This window comes from Lepidothrix coronata, unplaced genomic scaffold (assembly GCF_001604755.1).
Source record: "Lepidothrix coronata isolate B3197 unplaced genomic scaffold, Lepidothrix_coronata-1.0 Scaffold152, whole genome shotgun sequence".
Taxonomy (NCBI): Eukaryota; Metazoa; Chordata; class Aves; order Passeriformes; family Pipridae; genus Lepidothrix; species Lepidothrix coronata.
The window spans coordinates 1,653,282-1,673,409 of NW_016690332.1; the positions used below are offsets into that span (position 1 = coordinate 1,653,282).

At 34.7% G+C, this 20,128-nt stretch overlaps 1 protein-coding gene across 3 annotated transcripts in view; it reads left to right on the top strand.

The window, feature by feature from the left end:
* EXOC2 (exocyst complex component 2) overlaps positions 1 to 20,128 on the top strand; it is a 124,157-nt gene that overhangs the window by 43,158 nt on the left and 60,871 nt on the right. For all 3 annotated transcript variants that reach the window (XM_017828761.1, XM_017828762.1, XM_017828763.1), the window contains 5 exons: positions 817 to 897; positions 4,735 to 4,880; positions 4,978 to 5,059; positions 5,563 to 5,665; positions 8,681 to 8,799. In XM_017828761.1, coding sequence (XP_017684250.1) covers positions 817 to 897; positions 4,735 to 4,880; positions 4,978 to 5,059; positions 5,563 to 5,665; positions 8,681 to 8,799 — 531 coding nt within the window. The remainder of the gene's footprint in view (positions 1 to 816; positions 898 to 4,734; positions 4,881 to 4,977; positions 5,060 to 5,562; positions 5,666 to 8,680; positions 8,800 to 20,128) is intronic.

A 20,128-nucleotide genomic window follows, 5' to 3' on the forward strand; every position in this document is an offset into this window, starting at 1 on the left:
CATTCACTGTTCATATTTTCAGAGTAATATAGTATTATCAGGTTGTGCTGATAAATTTCCCCCCTCCTGAAAAAGAAATTATAATAAAAGAACAAATTAATGCTGATACTATGCATTTTCGCATCCATTAGTAATACCACAAAGAAGTAATAATTGGGGATTTTATCATTTTAGGACAGGAGAAAAATAGCGTCTTAAAATACAGCAACTTCCCTTCTGTTTTCATGTTTTTTTGAGCAAGAGTATCAGTGTTTCTGTGTAATGGTTAATGCTCCAAGAAACTCTTAAATTGTGTGTTTTGAGAGTGCCTTTTTATAGATGAAAACAAGTGAAGGGAGCATGTTCTAGCAGATCATTTTGGGATCATCCAAATTCCCCATGACTGTCTTTCTGCCCTTTTAATTGTTGGTCATTTCTTTTTGGTAAGATCAGTGATTTAGAAAGCAAAGTATTTTGTGCTTAAATGATACCTACTTTTCATAATACTAATTTGTATTAGTACTACAAGATAGCTAATTTAGATTATAATAGCTAGTAGATTATTCTGTCCACATGGTTTTGTTTTCCTTAAGCATTACTGTCTTGTTCAAGATGATACAGGAAGTCTATGTCAAAGTAATGGTTAAAATTCTGCAATGTCTGGCTCTTAGCCCTTCATAGTCTCTGCTGCTATGAAGCATGTTTGTATTTTTGCATGTCTAAAAAGAAAAATAACGCTTTATTTTTAATTTTAAAAATGTTTAGAAGTGCTACTTTGACGTAATGTATTCCCACCTATTAAAATGTTCTGCATTTTAACTAGACACTTTATTCCAGCAATCCATCAAAAACTGGAAGCAGATGGAACGGAAAAAGTAGAAGGATCCATGACGCAAAAACTGGAGAATGTACTGAACAGTAAGTTTTGTCCTTCCAGCAGCAACTATTTATGGATTTTGGACTTTCTAACAAGCTTTATTATATTCCTAGGGATATGGTAGAAAGAAAACAGTGCAGCCTCTTGCGCCCTTCCCTGTTTGATACTATGATTTTATGGTGTGATAATACACCTTTTGAAATAAGTAGCAGCTCTTCCCATGACTTTTGTCGGTGTTTGCGATAACAGAATAAATATCAAAGTAAAGACGTGATAAATCATTTAACTTTGGTGGTATCTCAATTTTGAGTGGACAAAGGAAACAGAGGAACTATATGGATAGACAGAACCATAGAAGGATGAGCAGAGCTAAATACCAGGATTGTAAAAAGTTCGAGTAAAAGCAGAAAAAAAACCGAAATATAAGCTGTTTGCAATAACAAGGTCTATTAACAGGATCATTTCCACTTAATGTGTTGGCATTTAGACTATTTGGCATAAGCATTCTTTCTAGAAACCTTGAAAAGCTGTCAGTACTTTCTTTTCTGTTTTTCTGTATTAGCTCTAAGGTTGCATTGAGAGAGATGGCTTGAATTTGCTGCAGTTCGGCATGTGTTTCATCAGATCAAAAAAGTTACTTTTTTTTTTTTTTCATTCTGGGACTTCTGCCAAGATAATTTTACTTTGTTTCATTGTGATTTTTTTCACAGAGGAAGGGATGTTTCCCTTAGTGCTGTATCAATAAGCAGGAATGACATGCAGATAGCTGACTCAGTGTTGGAAAGTCTGAGTGTGTTTTATGAAATCAAGAAAGTGACATGGAAGTTCACTGTTTTTCTTGTCTTGTGTGAAGAAAGCAGTGACTGTATGTGTGTCTGTGTGGGGAGCACAAAGAAAGCAGAGGGTTTTGTGAACAGCTCTAGCTCGTTTCAGTAGAGATTCATTAATGCTCACAATAAAGGTGTAATTTGAACATTGTTATTGCCTCATCTTGTTTTCTGGAATAAAAAAACCAAACCCACCAAAAATTTAAAAAATTACCAAAAAAATGTCACACCACTATATAAAGACTGTAGCGTGTGTCTGTGTGTGCAAGATATTTGGTACATCTACGGTAGAAGTAAGAAGCATGTGCTGAAATTTTCCAGTACAATTCTCAGTGCTCTGTATTTATGCCATGTCATGCACCAAGCACAGATTCCTTGGAGAGCACTTTCCCTCGTACAAAATTGTGTGAAAGATTTTAAATAAAAAAGCAAAAATGTTGGTTCGTGATCTTTTCCTATATACACAAATATAAGACAAATTTACCTACAATGTATAATTACTGTTTCATTCGATAAATGGTGGCTGAACTCCGTATGTAGACAATGCAGACTGTATTTCAAGCTGGATCTGTAGAGGAACTTGTGCCAGACACTTCAGAGTGTTTTTAAGTTTGGCTCTGCTATGAAAAGAATTGGCTGCTTTTCCTCGTGATACTTTGCAAGTCATGATGGGTGGGAGGCAGGGAAGTAGGAATACAAGGATTTAAAAAGAGTAAATAACATTATGCAAAGTAGTTTGGGATCAAAGCTTTGTTTCTTGTCTGACCATTGAAAAGCTTCCATAATCCATGAGTAACAGGGCCTGCTTTCAAACATGACTTCAATTCTTTAGTCAAATTTTACATTTTATGGGCTATAGGTGCATATTTGGGGAGACACTTGGTGTTGTGTGAGCTTGGTTACAAACTCCTAAAAATAAGGATGCTTTCCACAGCATCTGAATGTATGTTAAGAGGGTGCCAAATTATTGAACTGAAATGACATGGGGTAGTAGAAGCACAGTTTGGTGTTATAGGTGGAATTATAAATGTTTGGAGTTTTTGCAAAATTTAATTGCTAAACAAGCTGTTAAATATATGTTATTTAAAACATATGGTGTCCTATAATGAATTTAATGAAGAATTGTACATTAAAGGAGGTCAATCAAATTTCATTATGTGATGTTTTTGTCAGGCTCTGTGACAGACACTGTTGGATAACTAGAGATTTATTTTGAAGTAAAAAATTCATGCACTGTAGATGAATCATTTGTTTTGAAAACATAGTTGGTCAATATAAGACCTGGAACTTTGTCCATGGGTTGTTTAGGTTTAGATTGTTCATCAGTAATCAAGAGATAAAGATTGTTAATGTTGAAAGGATTTGGAGGGATGAGGAGGGAAGAAATTTTACAATATTTTAATTCTAAAAAGATAGCCTTGCATGAAGTATTGAATTTCATTAAGACATTAGTAGGTAATTTGATATATTTCGATCTCTTTGTAAAACAGAAAAAGTACCATTAGGAAAAAAAAAGTAAAATCATTTACCTGAATTAAGGATTTATACAGCAAAGTAATTCATAAAGAGATGAAGATAGAAATCACTGTGCTTTTCCTGCAGTTGTCAATTACCTTTTTAAGAGGTTTGCATTGAATTTAAAAAAAAACCAAACCAACAACTTTTTGAATATAACTTCATTTCTCAGATACAGTACATTGCTTCTGGGTTGTTAAAAGAAAGCACAAGAAACATATGAATTCAGACAAAACAAATGTTAACTTACTGGAAGGATTTACAAAACAAGCATTTTTTATAACCTTGAGAAAAATCATACTTTACCAGTGGTCTGTATTTAAATGTCCAGCTAGCTGTTTTCATTGTGCATTTCTCCTTAATGGATTAAAGTGCATACTGAATAGTATGCAGTAGAAATAGCTGTCCTGACAAAACTTTTTTTACATCAAGGCTTCAAAATTTCAACAAAGTTTAAACATTATTTAGATATAACAATTATTTTACAAAGACTACTTTTAACATGAGCGGGCCACCCACAGTGTTGACTAGAGAAAATGGCATGCAAGCCACCCAGTGAGACTGATGTAATTTTTTTCATCTTTGCTTAAAGTATAGTCACTAGACCAGATAATGTAGAAACTTCTACATGCAACGATCAAAAAGGCTAAAACAGTTCCACTTTTGTTTTTGTTTTTTTTTGGTTAATTAAAAGTAAGTCACAAGTTGAAAAATGCAAATATTCACATGCGATGAAAATCTTCTCTACCATAAATGTAATTTTATTATTCTGGGTTAGAAAATAATCTCCATTAGAAAATGGAATGCTTTTTAGTTTGGATAGAAAAGGTTTTAGGGTTATATTTAATGTATTTATTGAAGGGAATCTGCAGATAGTATAGAGACTTAAATGCATGAAATTGTTGAGCAAGGCTTGATCCTGTGTATAATGAAGCCAGTAAGACTTCTAATGCAATGTGAAGGCAATTCTGTTATAGTGACCAGCTACTTAGACTTTTTTCAGCCATGACACTGTCCTTATCTTAATCGTTGGTACTTTTTAGAGACTCACTTAAATATCAAATATTGCTAATAATTTTTAAGACTTGATTTGAAAACACAGAAAAATTATTTGCAAAACCTGGTCATAGCTTTTAAAGCTATGATAGTTAATATCATAATTGAATTATATTTTTTTAAAAAATAAAACTTTCTAATGCTTTTTCCATATCCTGAGATGCATAATTTGGTTGTAAAATGTGCATCTGGAGCCAAAGCAAACTATAAAATATCTGCAGCAAAAGCTAAGCATTTGAAATAGGAAAGAGTGATTGTTTTTAATTGCACAGGGGTCTTACCACATTAAAATGCTAAGTGGTTCCCTTTGAAATAGTATTTCAGCAGTTGTAAAATGTTAACACAGTTAAACAAAAAAGTATGAAAATCAGCAGTAATTACTCATTTGCTCTAAAAAACTTGAATAACTCATTAAAATGAAGAAAATCTGTTCGTGATTTCAACTGATTACTTACTCTATTGTCATCTTTTTTGAAATAGGAGCCAGTAACACAGCAGATACCTTATTTCAAGAAGTGCTGGGTCGCAAGGACAAAGCTGATTCAACGAGAAACGCGCTTAATGTTCTTCAGCGTTTTAAATTCCTTTTCAATCTTCCCTTAAATATTGAAAGAAATATTCAGAAGGTATAATCCTGTAAAAATAATTTTCTATTTGCTGAAAGGAGTCTGTTGAATTTAGTCTTTTTCTTGACAAATATAAATTCTTGATTTTGTTTTTAAGGGCGATTATGATGTGGTTATTAATGACTATGAAAAAGCCAAGTCCCTCTTTGGAAAGACAGAGGTTCAAGTATTCAAAAAATGTAAGATATGTGCTCTGTTATTTAATGGGTTTGGTGGTTTTTTTTAACTTATAGGCTAAAAAGCACATAGTAGACTAAAGAGCTTTATGTGGATTTGATATGAATTTCTATCCATACAAATTATGGATTTATAGGAACCATTTACGCAGTATTTCTGGCAAGTATTCTGAGTGAGTTGTATATCCCACAACATGAAATCACAGCCAATTTAATTTATTTATTCAGGCTTGGTATTACTGGACATAAAAAATGTACAGTAATTAAAATGTGACTTTGGGTATCTCTCACTGGCATATTGTTGAAAGACTTGAAAGTCTAATTTTCTGGTTTTTGTAGGACTGTCATGTACAAAATTTTCAGATGTGGCTTGTTATTATAAAATGAATTATATTGATTTCCACGTTAACTCCAGAAGTGTCTGATATCCTATGAAAATAATGTAATTTTCAGTTCATAGCCCTGCTGAAGGACACATTGGTTTTGTTTCCGCTCCCTACTCCTAGATTATGCAGAAGTTGAAACCAGAATTGAAGCTTTACGAGAACTTTTGTTGGATAAACTGCTTGAAACTCCATCAACATTGCATGATCAGAAACGTTATATAAGGTAATCATTTGACTGGTGCCTTCATCAGACATATGGTGTTAGATGTGTATTTAAATGTTTCCTAAATATGTTAGTGAGTAGTTTTACTGTGGTTTAAATACTGATTTTAAAGCTGTAAGTAGAGTATTTTGAGATTTTATGATTATATAAACAATGGCAATGGAATGTTACTTTTTTACTGAATGACTGAAAAACAGTTCTTGAATGAGAATAATGAAGCATAATTGAGTTTTGAATTTAATTTTTTTTAAATCTTTAAGGGATGTTTAGATTCTGTTGCTTTCTCTAAAGCATCATATTGCAAGCTATGTTTGAAATGATTACTTGCAGTTTGCATGCCTCAAAATAGATTCCTTATTTATTTTTCTTACACTTTAGCTTGGCTGGTGTTGAAATGGAATCATCCTGAGTCAGATAACAGGGAGATTTTAATCCAGACTGTCATTCGAATTTGGCTCTTTTACTGCTCAAGCTAAATAATGAAGTTACTTAATATTTCATGAACATGAACTGGTTCCCTAGTTTTCATTAACATTTCTAGATTTTCCGTTTTTCACAAAGCTGATATCAAAGTGTCTTGTAGGGATACTGAGACAAGTTGGATGGACCTTCTGCTGGTTGATGTGAATCTTACGGTGCTTGGTGCCAAACTTTAGAGTGCTCTGAAACATCTGATGGCTTTATTTAGAAAGCTTTTGAGGCATGGATGCTGCTAGGGCTCCTAGTGTGTCTTGACAACTTCACTGCTTTTTTCAGTTACCTTAAAAGATGTGGACTAAATGTGCTTTGTGGGAAGCATTTGTAAAATTCTGGCACTTGCACTAGGTCTTCAATGTTTTGTGTGCACACCAGGCCCAGTCACATAGGACCAAGTGCGGTGTTGGTATCTTAGGTCCCTTTATGTTGTGTGAGTTTGAGTACAATGACCTGTGTGCATTATGTAGAGTGCTTCTCATGCTTTTGCATACTTTATAAATATTACCTATTTATTGGAATTGTGTTTTGAGATGAATGGTTAAGCATTTTCTGTCTATGAAGAAGTCACTGCTATTTCCTTTCTCTGTCAGTCTTGAAAAGTATAAAGAGCAACTGCTTTATCTAAGCCATTTTTACCTTTTCTAAGGATTCTTTGAAAGAATCGTAGTTGTACATGTGGCTGATTCTAGTTGGATTTTGTTTGGGTTGTTGTTTTTTTTTTTTGGTTGGTTGGAGGTTTTTTTGTTTCTTGATTGGGTTTGTGGTGCATTTAGTTTTTGGGTTGGTTGCTTTTTAGTTTTTTCCTAGCCCCTTACCTTGAAGTATTGAATCTTTAAAAGCATCCCGGTCTACATTAAAATAGACTGTGTTAATGTAACTACCAAATGTATTCCACATGTAGAACAATATAATGAGGGAGAGCAGGGAGTGAACAAATGTGGAATAATTTAGTTCTAATAAATTGACAGAATCCCAGCCTACAAAATGATTAAATTAGTTTCACTACTCTAGATATGCTAAGGTGGCTATACTAGTGTAAATTTTCTGGAGGCAGGGTGTGAAATAAGTTTTCTTCAGAGCACTTCAGCTAAAAGGAAATTAACAGAATCCTAATTTTAAAATTGTTTGGATAAACCCTGCTTTTTTTGTGATGTTTTTTCTTCCTTGATACATTTGTTTTGTATGTCTCTGAAATCTAAGGCTGAGCAAGACCTGAAATACTGTGATTTTTCTCCCTCAGATATTCAACGTTTATAATTAAGCTTCAGTTCATGTTTTCCTCTCATTGTCTTATTGTATTTACATTGTTAATTATTTTATACAGTCTAGGAATAGTTTACCATAGCACTTAACAGCCAAGTAGATATATTTCTTTCAAGACCAGTGATAATTTTGTTATTTTATTTGGTGCCTAAGAGAAGACCGAAGTCCCTCTTAACATTGACGAAGGACTTGAGCTCATAATCGATAAATGTCACCCGGTCAGAATGGTTAGTTGTGTAATTTTCTCATCCATCCAACCAATCCTACTTTGACAGTTTATTTTTTGTTCAAGCACTGCAGACAGTTGACAAAGACAGAATTTTGCAACACAGTCATAATTAACATTAGGTATTATTGTAGTAATACAGCTTTTGTGAGGGAGTAAAACATTCCCAGCACTGCTTGAGGTAATATATCAGTATACTTCATGTTAAGCTTCTTGAATTTTTTTAATCTGTCCTGCATCTCATTAATGCAGAATATAGTGGAATGCCTTAAATAGTAGAGCAGCTACATCTGTTTTTGAAAGTACTATTTTGAAAGTACTGTTGTTAGATAGTCTTGAATGCTATACATTAACTATATTCCTTCGGTGTTCTCTTTGAAACCACAGCAGCTGACTTCTAATACTCCTCTCTCCCTAAAGACAGATGGTGTTTTGCTTCTGCAAATTAGAAGCTCCAATCCTTTTTGTAATCTCTCCCCCCTCCTCTTTTTTTTCAGACCATGTGCGTACATAAAAACACCAGACCAAAACAAACAAAAAAGCTAACCCAGTAGTTCGGGTTACATTTATTTGTTGCATGCATGTGCTAAAATTAATGACCTGCCAGAAATTAATTCTTTCTGTAATTACTTGTTAAGATTGCATGATGATACAATCAGAACATATACAGTAGGAAGAAAAATACCATATTTTATGTGCTTGAGATGTCATCCCTGGTTCCAAGTGAAATATGAAACACTAAACTGCAACCTTGCAGATAAATAGTTTGGTTTCCCACATACTTTACTCGAGGCACAACTGAAAATGCATATTAATATGATATTAACAATATATGGTTTTGTTTATTTCTATGAGGGTTTTTTTGGTGGAATTTTGCCTCACTAAATGAGGAAGGGAGAATGCAGTGGGTATGAGCACATCTTAACAGCTGTTCTTGAATTTTTAAAATTATGTAGAAAAAAAATATTTCTTAGTATGTCTTAGGTCTATTTTAATGAGGCCTTCAGTGTGTTAAGTCAGAGCTGTGATTTTTGGACTGGGTTTTACAGATATCTTTCTGATCTTCATGCGCCTGGGGACCCGGCTTGGCAGTGCATTGGTGCTCAACATCAGTGGATTCTGCAGCTCATGCACAACTGTAAGGAGAGCTATGTTAAAGAACAAAAAGGCAAGGACCCATTTTTATTTTAAATATATATATATCTATTTGACATTTAGGACTTTGGCATTGCCTTTTATTTGACAAGTACAGATGATATTTGGGTTTTTTCCCATCAATTTTGATAGCTTCCTACAAAGTTGAATGCTGACTTGTATTTTTTCTTTATTCTATTATAAAACCAAAACAGCAGTTGGAGTTTTCTTTTTGTTTGACTTATAACTTCTAAGCTTTTTACATGGGAAAAACATTAAATTTCAATCATTTATCTGTAGTTTACTGTCCTCTTGAAATATTTCTTTGAGGTCACATGAAGTTTGGATTGTTCTCTGAATCTGCCAGTTTCTTTGTCATAAGACATGCTGTTAGTAAATAGATACACAGGAAATTGGGGCACAGTGGAATAATGTGTCATTTCTTGATATGCTGTGAATGATAATATGGTGTTCTCTTGTTCTTTGTGTGCAGTTTCAAAATTCAGGTTAGAGTGTTCGGGCACAGATCTGTGAGCTGGACAAATGGGATATTTAGACAATGTTATGTTAAGACCAATATGAGTACATAGCCATGTCTTTACCAGCATTGCTCCTCAAAGTAGGTATTGCTTTCAGGTATGGCAGCAACTTAGCTACAAGTTAACATTAGCATATATACAAAAGAGAATAGATGTAAGGCTGTTGGCCTGACATATCTGTAATAAAATCTGAAAATTGGATTTTTGAGTTAGAAAATTAGAAGCAGTGCCTTGTTTCTCAAGAAGTCTTACAGAATTTGCTGCTAGTTCTGAAATGAATAGGCATATTGGAATCTGGCGTCCCTCGGCTTATAGGTAACTCCCACATATAGTGTTAGTACATGCATATCCCAAACCAGATAAGGTGTTTTATTCTCAGAAACCGCAAAAATTTTACTGATTTGGAGCTGCAGCAGAAATGTGCTGTAAAATTGCTGCAGGAGGCTTGAACTCCGTCACAGAGGTTGTGACATTAGGTATAGAGTTCACAGGGTGCATCACATATGACAGCAACATCAGTAAGTTTTAGCTTAAAAGTGTGCACAGGCTATCTTTGTTCCATTACACGGTGTGAAGTGCAGTGGAACCAGCTGGAATACCAAATTGTTTTCCTGGCCTCTCAGTCAAAATTCAGAACGTTTGCAGAACCTCCCTGTCTTCTCTCCTCATCAAAACCCTGAGACACCACCACCAGCCTCGCAAGAAACAGTTATCAGGAGCAAAAAAACAGCCATGTTTAATAATTCTAAGTTTTCTCCTCTTGCTTGCAAATTGTTGTATAGGCATCTCTCAGCTTCTTAGCTAGAAAAATAAGGACATGAAGATACTTAGTGCTCGAGACTTTTGTTTTGGTAGTCTATATAATTTTGATATGCAGGCTCCAGTGAATGAGTGGAAAACGTGTGTAAATTCCTAGATTTATCTTGAAAAATCTCAACCTTTTTGGTATTTTTCTTGCAACAAATCTGCTTACCTCAGCCTTACTTTCAAAGGGGCTATTATGTTAGCAGCTTTGTTTGGGTCACAAAAGAGGGAATTTAAAAAACTTGAATGCCCAGTAAATGCATGTATCAATAGTTAGTATTTTATGCATGTATGAAAGAAATGCTAATATGACTTTTATTAAAAAGTTCATCAACTTTCAATAGTTTTCTTCCAGCCTTCTATGTGGTCCTTATTGATTGTAGGTTTTTGTACAGATTTTAAAATTCTCAAGAATCAATCTTAGTTGATTTAACTTCTCACTTAGTACCTAGTAGGACAAAGGAAAGTTGCTAAGCTTGATTTTTCCTTTCCATAGATCTTTAATTTTGGCATACACCACATGGGAGATGGAAAAAAGAAAACTCAGAAAGATTGGTTTTGACTGCCAAGTAGAACAATGCTGATTGTGATCAGAGACATGGAATGTATTTTAATCTACTTTAACAGATGTATACTTCTCAAACAGGAAAAGTGTGGGGGTTTATTCATGGATATCAATTTGGTTATGCAAGACTTTGGGGCATATAATCAATTTCAACAAGTCACAAATGTTATTTATATGTTCATAAATTCATAGGCTCTTTTTAAGAGAAAATATTAATTAATTTTCAAACATTTAATTCCTCCACTTAACACTGGCTTCCTAAAAAGATCTTTTTTTTTTTGTATATCAAGCATTTGAAGGAAGAGGTGAGTCATAAAGCTGATTCTCCAATGAGAAGGGCATTAAATTTTTTTCTAGGCTTCCCTTTTTGACAGGGGTAATGAAAATGGTTTCTAGCAGATGGCAGTCTTCATATTGCATATGCTGGAATAAGCAGACAGCAATTATAGTTCCACCTTGAGCATACCAACTATTTCTGGCTATTCTTACCTTAGTTCTTCTGCCAACTGAATGTATGCATTCAAATTGCCTAAATCAAAACTTTTCAGCGTAGTAAACTTAAACCTCAGTAGCAGATTGTATCCATTTTTGCATTTGTGCACAATTTTTCAGCTTTCAACTGAGCTTGTGCCAAAGCATTTTGCTGCTATTTTATTAGGTTTCAAACAGAAACCTAATGTGCTTTGAGTCACTACACATGAATTTTACTACTTGAAGTGCATTTGGAATTAGACAAGAGTCTCTTGCTTTTTCTTACCTGGATAAGTTGTGGGGTTTGATTTTTTTATTTTTTGAAGACCATTAGGCATTCTGGACAGGATCTTTGTAGCTGATTGTCAAATAGTAAATATTCTCTAAAGAATTTATTTGCTGGCCATGATGTGTTCAGGAAGGAGAGGTTAAGTTTGCGATTATTTTATCGCAATCCTAAGTGAATTCTGAGGAGAATGTACTCCAAATTTAGTCAGTAATGTGATAAGCCAACAGTGTATTCTGTGGGACAGAATTGTTCCAGTTGTCTCCGCATAACTAAAAGGCTGACTCATTCATTAGTCATCACAATTGAGATAATTTAATTTTCTTATACAGAAATAGCATCTTCTCCTATCTTCTGTAAGAGATTTGGTGACATATCATCTCATCCAGGCCAATACTCATGGCAGTCAGGAAAAATCCCCAATACTGACAAGAATTAAATCTAGTTTTCTGTATCCTCTGTGGGATCTTCATCTAATAATTGTCCTCTTATTAATAGCTGCACTTTCAAGGGTGTCCTAGTTGAAGGAGAAGAGTGAGCTAATTTAGATGCTGTTGGAAGGAGCTATCAGAAAATTGTGTATTAGAGATGAATTTAAATAAATGTTTGGTTTGGGTTTATATCTGTTTTTCATCTGAGTGTGTGAATCCTTCGGTCTCAGTAGTACTATAACATGAAAAGTTTTTTAAAAAAACAAACCTATGTGCTTGGATATTACTAGAGATTAATTCCATTTTGTATAAATACTCAGCCGTTGTAATGATGTCCTTAAAGTACGAAGTATCATAGTGCCATAACATAGTACAATCTGTGATGGAACCCGAAAGAAGAAACTGTGGCAAGTTCACAGAGCGGTAATGATCCTGGAGTTCTCTTTCAGAATTTTTTTCAGGGATTAGCAGAAGTCTTGCATGTTTCAAATACTGTCTGTTTTCAGTTAATCCCACTTGTGTTAATACTATTTCCGAAAACTGAAAGGGTATATCAGGCTGTGCCAAGCTTTGTCGAGTAATTTGGCAGTGTGACTTAAAAAGCTGACAACTACCAACAGCAAATTATTCAACTGGATCTTTCCTTTGATTTTAATAGACATTTATTAATCATAATAGATGCGGTAATCTGATCATTAGTTAATTGGCTGCATTTATTTCTGTGACTACAAGTAGGAAGGGGGATTCTCTCAAGTCCTGTGTGTGATGTACTTTACAGCAGTGCTTTGGAGTCTGTTATTTCTCTTGAGGAATAGCTCTGTATGCATGTGAACATACTGTTTCCCCTCAGTCTAAACAACCCTGTTGGTTTGCTGATTAGTCTTGCATTATGTAGGTTAACATTTCGTTATGTGCTAAGATGTGGCTGTTGTTACTCACCCATTGTTGCCTTTAGCCTATCTATTTCTTGCTCCCTGTAGCCATAGCAGACCTTCCTCAATTATGAGGTAAAAAAGTACAGGCAGATGATGTTCATATTATGTGAAACTGCTTGAATCCAAGCCCACGGGTTTTAAGGAGTGAGTGAAAATGCAGATATGACAGCAGATCAAAATTTCTCCTGCTCTGAAGCATGAGTAGCCAAGACAAAGAGACCAAATAGCATAGCCAAAGTCAGTAAAAGCGTGAGGCAGTACAGGGTATACCCAAATCATAAAGCTCCCATGCTCCTCTCCTTATATTAAGCCACTCTCCTGCTTCTCTGGTGGTCAGATTCTTCCATTAAAGGTGCAGCTGTAGATATGGGACCCATGTGCAACTGACTGGAGCTCTAGGTCTGCTGATGTAAATATGTAGGTTTGTTACATTAAATAAAAAACTTAAAAAATTAATCTGCCTTACTCATTGAATAGAAAGTTGTGCTTTTTTATTGTGTTTTATGAAGTTATTTCCTGAAGCATAGATGAATTCCTTTTATGAATCCGGTCACATCCTGCTGGTTTTGTCCCCTGGAAGGACCTGAAGTAGGTAAATAGAGATTGCTGCAGTTACTTAGTATGTAGATATGTTAGAGAGAAGAAGATGCTTGAAACTGAATAGACTGGAAAAAGAGCATTTTTTCAGGCCGTGAATATTAAGTTAACAGAGAAGAGCATATGTTCACTCAAAACAGTACTTATTAAATCTCTAATAAGAGATATTTGAATTATAAACTCAATGTATGCTAGTATTTTATGCCTTGTATTGGCTAAAGTCTGAATTGCTGCTTCTGAACTTTAAACTTATGATTTGTGGGAGTCTAGGGACTTTTAAGTCTGGTACCTGGATACTAAATGGCTTCCTTCAATTAATATTTTACATATTTGTAATTTTTAACTTTATTTTGCAATTCCTCTATCATTAGGACATAATTGTAGTTTTTCACTATGGTTTATGCTTCCCAGACTGACTTGTTTGAGTGCAGGAAACATGCAGAATATAATGACGTAAAATGACATGAAAATAAATGTAAATAAATGAGGTTTAGTTTAAAATTTGCCTGGGGTACTGGGCAGATAGCCAAAATGAGTTAAGCAACGGAATTCTTAATGTGAGTATCAGGGATACAAGCTATGGAAGTTAAGCCTGTTTTCTGTGTGGCCAGTGGTTGTTTGCTTAGACTTTAATAGTGGCTTAGTAGGTTTCATAATCCTTTGAACTAAAATGGATGAGGATTCCCATCCAGTTTTCATCAAACTGGCTGAGAAAGCCTTCATTTCCTAACAGGTTGTTGCAAACTTTAGGTCACACTTTTACAAATTCATATTAAAACAACTTTTGCCAATACCTTTGATGGTAATTCTTTCAGTGACCTAAATCTGTGAGGTAGGTACCATGTAACGGTGTTGCAAATAAGCTACCTGTTAATACCCATTAGAAATTAAAACTGTAAATGAAAAGACTGATATGGTTGTGGTGTGATCTTTTTGCTGCCTTTTGGGTTGCAAAATATTCATCCTATTAAAGTTCCCAAAACGAAGCCAGCTTTCCAAACGGGAATATGCTAGTTCAGTCACTGTGAATTTTATTTGCTTTTTAGTTCTTATTGCTGGAAAAAAGTATTATTTTTGCAGAGCTGAGTATGATGCACAGCTTTCCAGATATTGTAAAAAACTATGCAGGGTTTTTCTGTGCCAGAGTAGCAGCAGCTGTACGTAGTGTGAAGGAGATAAATGTACGCTTAAACCATGTTGCTCTTTCTTCTGTGCCACACTGAGATTCTATTCACCTTGCAATGAATGATCCATCTTTGTTAGATCAGACAGGCCAGCAAGGCTTGTGTCAAAAGGGCCTTTTCAATTTGTTATCCTAGCAGCTGGTTCTCTTCCATTGCCTTTGCTTACTGTACATCTGGAAGAAGAATTCTTGCAGCTGGGAGCCATTTCATGTCTAAACCACATCCCCTGTCCATAGCAGAAATACCCTTTTGACAGCAGATGTCAAGCAAACCCTTAATGGGTTATTAATTAAAAAAAAAAAAAAAAGAGAGAGAATAAAAATTGATCAATGCAAAAATTAACAGTGGAATCATTTTCCTCTTTTACCACCCGCATTTGTAACTTCAGTGCTATTTAGAAATTTTAGTAGAAGCTGGCTTGTTCAGTAGTGCAGGGGGCATTCTTATTTTATATATTATTTTAAATAATACTTAAGTATTATAAAGACAGTAAATACTGTGATTAAAAAGCAGCACAGGTAGCTTACAATCAAAATTTAAAAGATTAGTATTACTGAACATAAACTGAAACTCTTCTTATCTTCTGAAGGTAAAGTGAAGCTCTTCAGTGGCCAGAATTTTACTTTTATGTCCACTCTAGGCTTTTAAGTCCTTATTTGGGCAATTAAGTTGAAGTGAGTTGTTTTGAAAGGTGCTGATGATTTTAATGTCCGCTGGAGCTAGTGCTAGTAAAATGACATAATTTTTATTTATGTGCTAAACTTGAAGTATTTGGCTCTTGCTTCAGTATTTTTTGGCCTGAAGGACAGACAGTAAGACTTATCCTTAGGCTGTTAAATACTTAGAACACCACTAGGATGGATATGCCCAATTACCCTTTTCGTGGTAAACTGGAAAACAGTTTCATTGTAAATATGTTTTCTATAATGAAGACTAGCCTTAAGATTTAAAAAAAAGCATCAATTTTTAAATGTATTCCAAAAACATATTTTGTGTGCATCAATTTTAATCTTCTGCACTCATGTCTTTTTTTTTTAGAAAAACAACCCATTTTCTTTTTGATCTCTTAGAAGTGTGAAATCCCTATAAAATGTAATGTTAGAAAGAAAAAGTACTCAAGAAAAAGAATAAAATGCAGTCATTCATCTGTTGAGCAGGTTAATTTTTCAGTAATTTCTCCTGCTTGCCTAATTTCTTGCCTAGACAAATTGAAATGCTCAACGTGGTGTCCTTGAAAGGAATCTTATCCTGGTTGTGTCGGTGCAGGCTCCAGGCACTGTGTGTTTGGTCAGCAAGCAACAGTGGGTGGTCAGGCTGCAGCACAGGACAAGGGCCCGCTGTGCACAGGAAAAAATGTTCAAAGGTGTTTAAGGCTGGTAAGGAAGTCTGCCGCCCTTCAGAGAGTCCGGAGGCTATAGATCAGCCTTCCCTCACTATTGTAGCCTGTGAGAAAATTCACTGTAAGATACATAATGGATGAGAAAATACAGTAACTGTATTCACCTGGTTGCACATCTGTAGGGTCTTTTTTGTTTTTCGTTTGATATTGCTCATATATATGGTGTATATGAGCAAGTCTGTGTAATGACAAATGTTTGACTTACCGTGGAAAATCTCACTGAAAAATCATTTAGCCTAAGGTTGGTCACTTGTTAACAAATTTTCTTTGTCACTTCAGAAAGTACTGGCACTATATTATCCCCTGATCACTAGCAGCTTTTGTAAAAAGCTTTACTGAATGTCACATAATTATGCACTGGAGTGGCAGAATTACAGAGTGGCTGAGGTGGGTTACAGAAGGGATTCAAGAGGCGTGTGACTCCCACGGGAAAAACCTCCACCTGCCAGACTGCAAGGGGAAAAAAACCAGGCAGAGTTGTGGAGCGTCAGATATTGCAGAACAATTTTTATTCTCAGTTTAGTAATAGTTAAGCAATATGAAAATGAAGCAGCTTTTAAAAGTTTATATCATTGACTGGTTTGCGTATCATGGAAAAATTTATTTTAGGCAAATTTTATGTTAGTCATCTTTTTAATGGAGGTTGTGACAGCTGCATGCAAAGAGCATGCAGGTAACATTCCAGAAAATGGTGTCAAGGTTTGTACATGAGCTATAGGTACTGTAGGAACAGTAGAACCCTCTAGTAACTCCAGTACTGATAAGCCTGCAATTAGGAGTCAGCACAGGTGACTTTTGATTTATAGAAAACGAAAACACAAATTAGATAAATAACATCAGAAAGAACTGTGCTTTTTTTGTGTTCTCTAGATCCTTATTTTGGTGAGATCTTACTGCGCTAGAACAGAAGAGACGTGAACAAAACTGCTGAAATATTTTTATTTCACCCAGTGTCTGAATGTGCACATTCAAAATACCTGTACAAAAAGTTGAAAACTAGTACTTTTTTCAAAAAAAAATAAAAAATTAAGGCAGTTTTAAGCTCCTTAAAACTTTGTATTTGATATTCTTGTGAATGTACAGTTTTAAATGTAATAAGGCATTAATTATACTTATGGTTTGTGATGACTGTTTGGTAGAAGAAGAAAATGTAGTACATTTATTTTTCCTGTGTTTCCTTGGTTAAATATATACTTGGCACTGGAGTCACTGACATATACACTCCATGTAGATGCTGTATTTTGGAAAAAATTACTTTTGTAACTTCAAAGATGCAGTGTATTATTTAAAAGTAGAGTTCTACCAGGAATACATCGTTCATGCTGTTTATACTTCTTAAAACCTTTTAGCACAGTAAAAAGTTAATTTCTTGAAACTGTAGATTGTTGCTGTCCTATATTCAGGATCTAGGAATGTAAAAATAGTACACAAATCACATAGTGAATGGGCAGTAAATTACTATTTGGTTAGTTTATTTAGGTTTATAAATATTATTGTCTACAGTCCCTACTACTGTTAATTCATTGTATTACATTATGCTGCTAAATTTAAGCTGCTGGCTCCAGAGAGGGAACAAGTTGGGATAGAAGAAAAATTGTTTGTAAGTTAACTCTCACTTTTTTTACAAGATTTATGCATTGATGTGCAGTCTTTAAGCGCTATCTTCTGGTAGGGTGAAAGCAAGATCAGCTTCGCTAATGTAGTCCAGATGTTTATTAGTCCTGAGGGTATAAGAGCTGTTGTAGTTCCCTGCTGCTGTGTTGTACTTGCTTGTAATGCTAGACAACCAATTAAGAAATTAGTTCATGTTAAACTTTCTTTTCCTGGTACGCCTGCAAACTGATGATGTGGTTTTTCTGGTGGAACAAGAAAAGTGTTCTTTACATGTTTTCTGTTACTGGTGAATACATAAACCATTTGGGCTGCATGGGGTTAGGGTATCAGCAGCAATACAGAATTTTCAAGTTTTCACATACCTTGAGCAAATGGTTTTAATTGAACTAATTCATATTAAGATGTTTTGGTAAGTGTGTCTGTTTTTCTTAATTCTGAGGTTTAATTGGCACTGTCATTTTTAGAGACCATCTGTTTACAAGACATTCCTCATATTAACAAGATGTCTGAAAGCTGAGAACTTAAATTCTATGCAGAGATATTAAGGGGGGAATTTTTTTGTTGTAATTTTTGTGAAAATAACATTGCTTTACTCTTTATTTGTTTTTGTTGTTGTTTGTTTGGGTTTTTTTATAATGTATGTTTTAAATAGCAATGCCTGTGACAATTCTGACTTGGTCTTCTTGGCATACTTTCTCCCCCCCACCCCCCAAATAAAATGCGGATATGTTGAATCTCAGTCAAATGCTCTTGGAAGCCCATGAACTATGAGAGACACTGAATTTCTGAGGGTCTTCTACAATTTTCTTTTTATTCTGTGTAGGATTTCTATAAGATATTGAATGTGTGGGTTTTTTACTCTGGAAAGGAATCAAGTTGGTTTGGTTTCACTTCATTCTGTAAGGTTGCTAGATTGTTTTCATGGGTGTCAATTACTGCAAAACTTTAGTTTTTTAATTTCTCATTAGTTTGTATTTTTAGTTCTTTTAAAAGGAAAAGTCTTTCCACAAATTCTTGTTAAAACTCACTGTAGATCTCATCTGTGATGACAGTGGAAAATACACTTGAATCACTGTAGTGGATTCTGTGTTCTGAAAACTCATCAGTTTTAAAGATGTCATAAATATGAGTTGTGTTTAATAAGTGGTGCAGGAGTTAGAGTCATTAGAATCATAACACAGCCTAAAGATAAAAAGGATGGGTTCACCAAGTCAGTTAATTGTGTCAATCACAGTTGTGAACAATGTAGCAAATTGGATCTATTTACTTAGGTGTCTTATAGTATGAACAGTAATAAAAAGAATGGAGGAACCGACAGTTATCTTGGTAATGACAATGCCACGGAGAAAGGCCACAGGACATTTCTTTAAAAGCCTTTGTAGGAGGAAGAACTTCTTTCAAAATGAACTAAAACCCAATACTGTCACCTATTGGAAGTTTGTGATAAGTTTCACAATACTCAGTATTGCTCTTTAAGACCCAGCTGTTGAAGTAAAATGACTAGGTATATCTTTTCTGCCATGCTAGTCTGACACCGGCATAAATTTAAAATAAATGTGCTTTGAGACCTTTTTACTTTGTGTTACTCTTGGATCTGAGTATTGCAGTGTTACAGCTGGTGCTCTTCCTCTGTGGCCTTCCTATTATTTTAAATGAATGTAGGTATCTCTGGAAAAGATCAACAATATAAACTCAAATGCTCAGATTCTCACTACAAAATTTAGTGTGAATTTTCAGAGTGGTTTCATCTCAATATAAGAGAGGATTTTTTTGCCATGAGAACAATCAATCACTGAAGTAACCTCCCCAGGGACATTTTAGAGTTCCCATCACTGGAGGTTTTCAAGATGAAATTGCACAGGATAATCTCACCTTGGCTCCCTTTCCCATGAAAGGTTAGACCAGATGATCTTCTGAGATTATTTACAGCCTGGACTGTTGTATAATTCTGTGAATTGTGATCAATTTAAATTTAGTTGTTACAGCTCAGTTGGGCAATGCTGAAATAATTTTTGATGGTTAATTTCAGAAATGTATCTATTGTGAGAAATGCATAAAGGAGCATTATTCTTATGTGGTTGTTTTTCAAAATGCATGTCAGACTCCAAGTATCCACCTCCATCATATTAAATCATTGCTTAGGGCTTGCAAGTAGTGACCTACATATGGAGAGGCACCCAAAGAAAAAAAAATTGTTAGATACACTGGAAAATATTTTATGGGTTTGTAGATAAGTAAGGGGTGCTTTACAGACACATGCAAACATACAGTGCCATTAGTTCATCTGCTTCATGATGGATGGATTCTTTATACTTGAACTCCGTAGAGGTCAAACAGCTAAATAAGAGTTGAACACTCTGCCTTTAACTGCTTCAGCTGGACACACAAGAAACTTTTGCTGCTGAAAAGTGTATTTAGAACATACACCAGAAAAAAAGCATGGGCTGTGTCACTAAATGCATAAATACATATTTATCCATAACTTTCATCAGCTAATTAAAAACAGATAAACATACAGACCAAAGAATGGTATTTTCC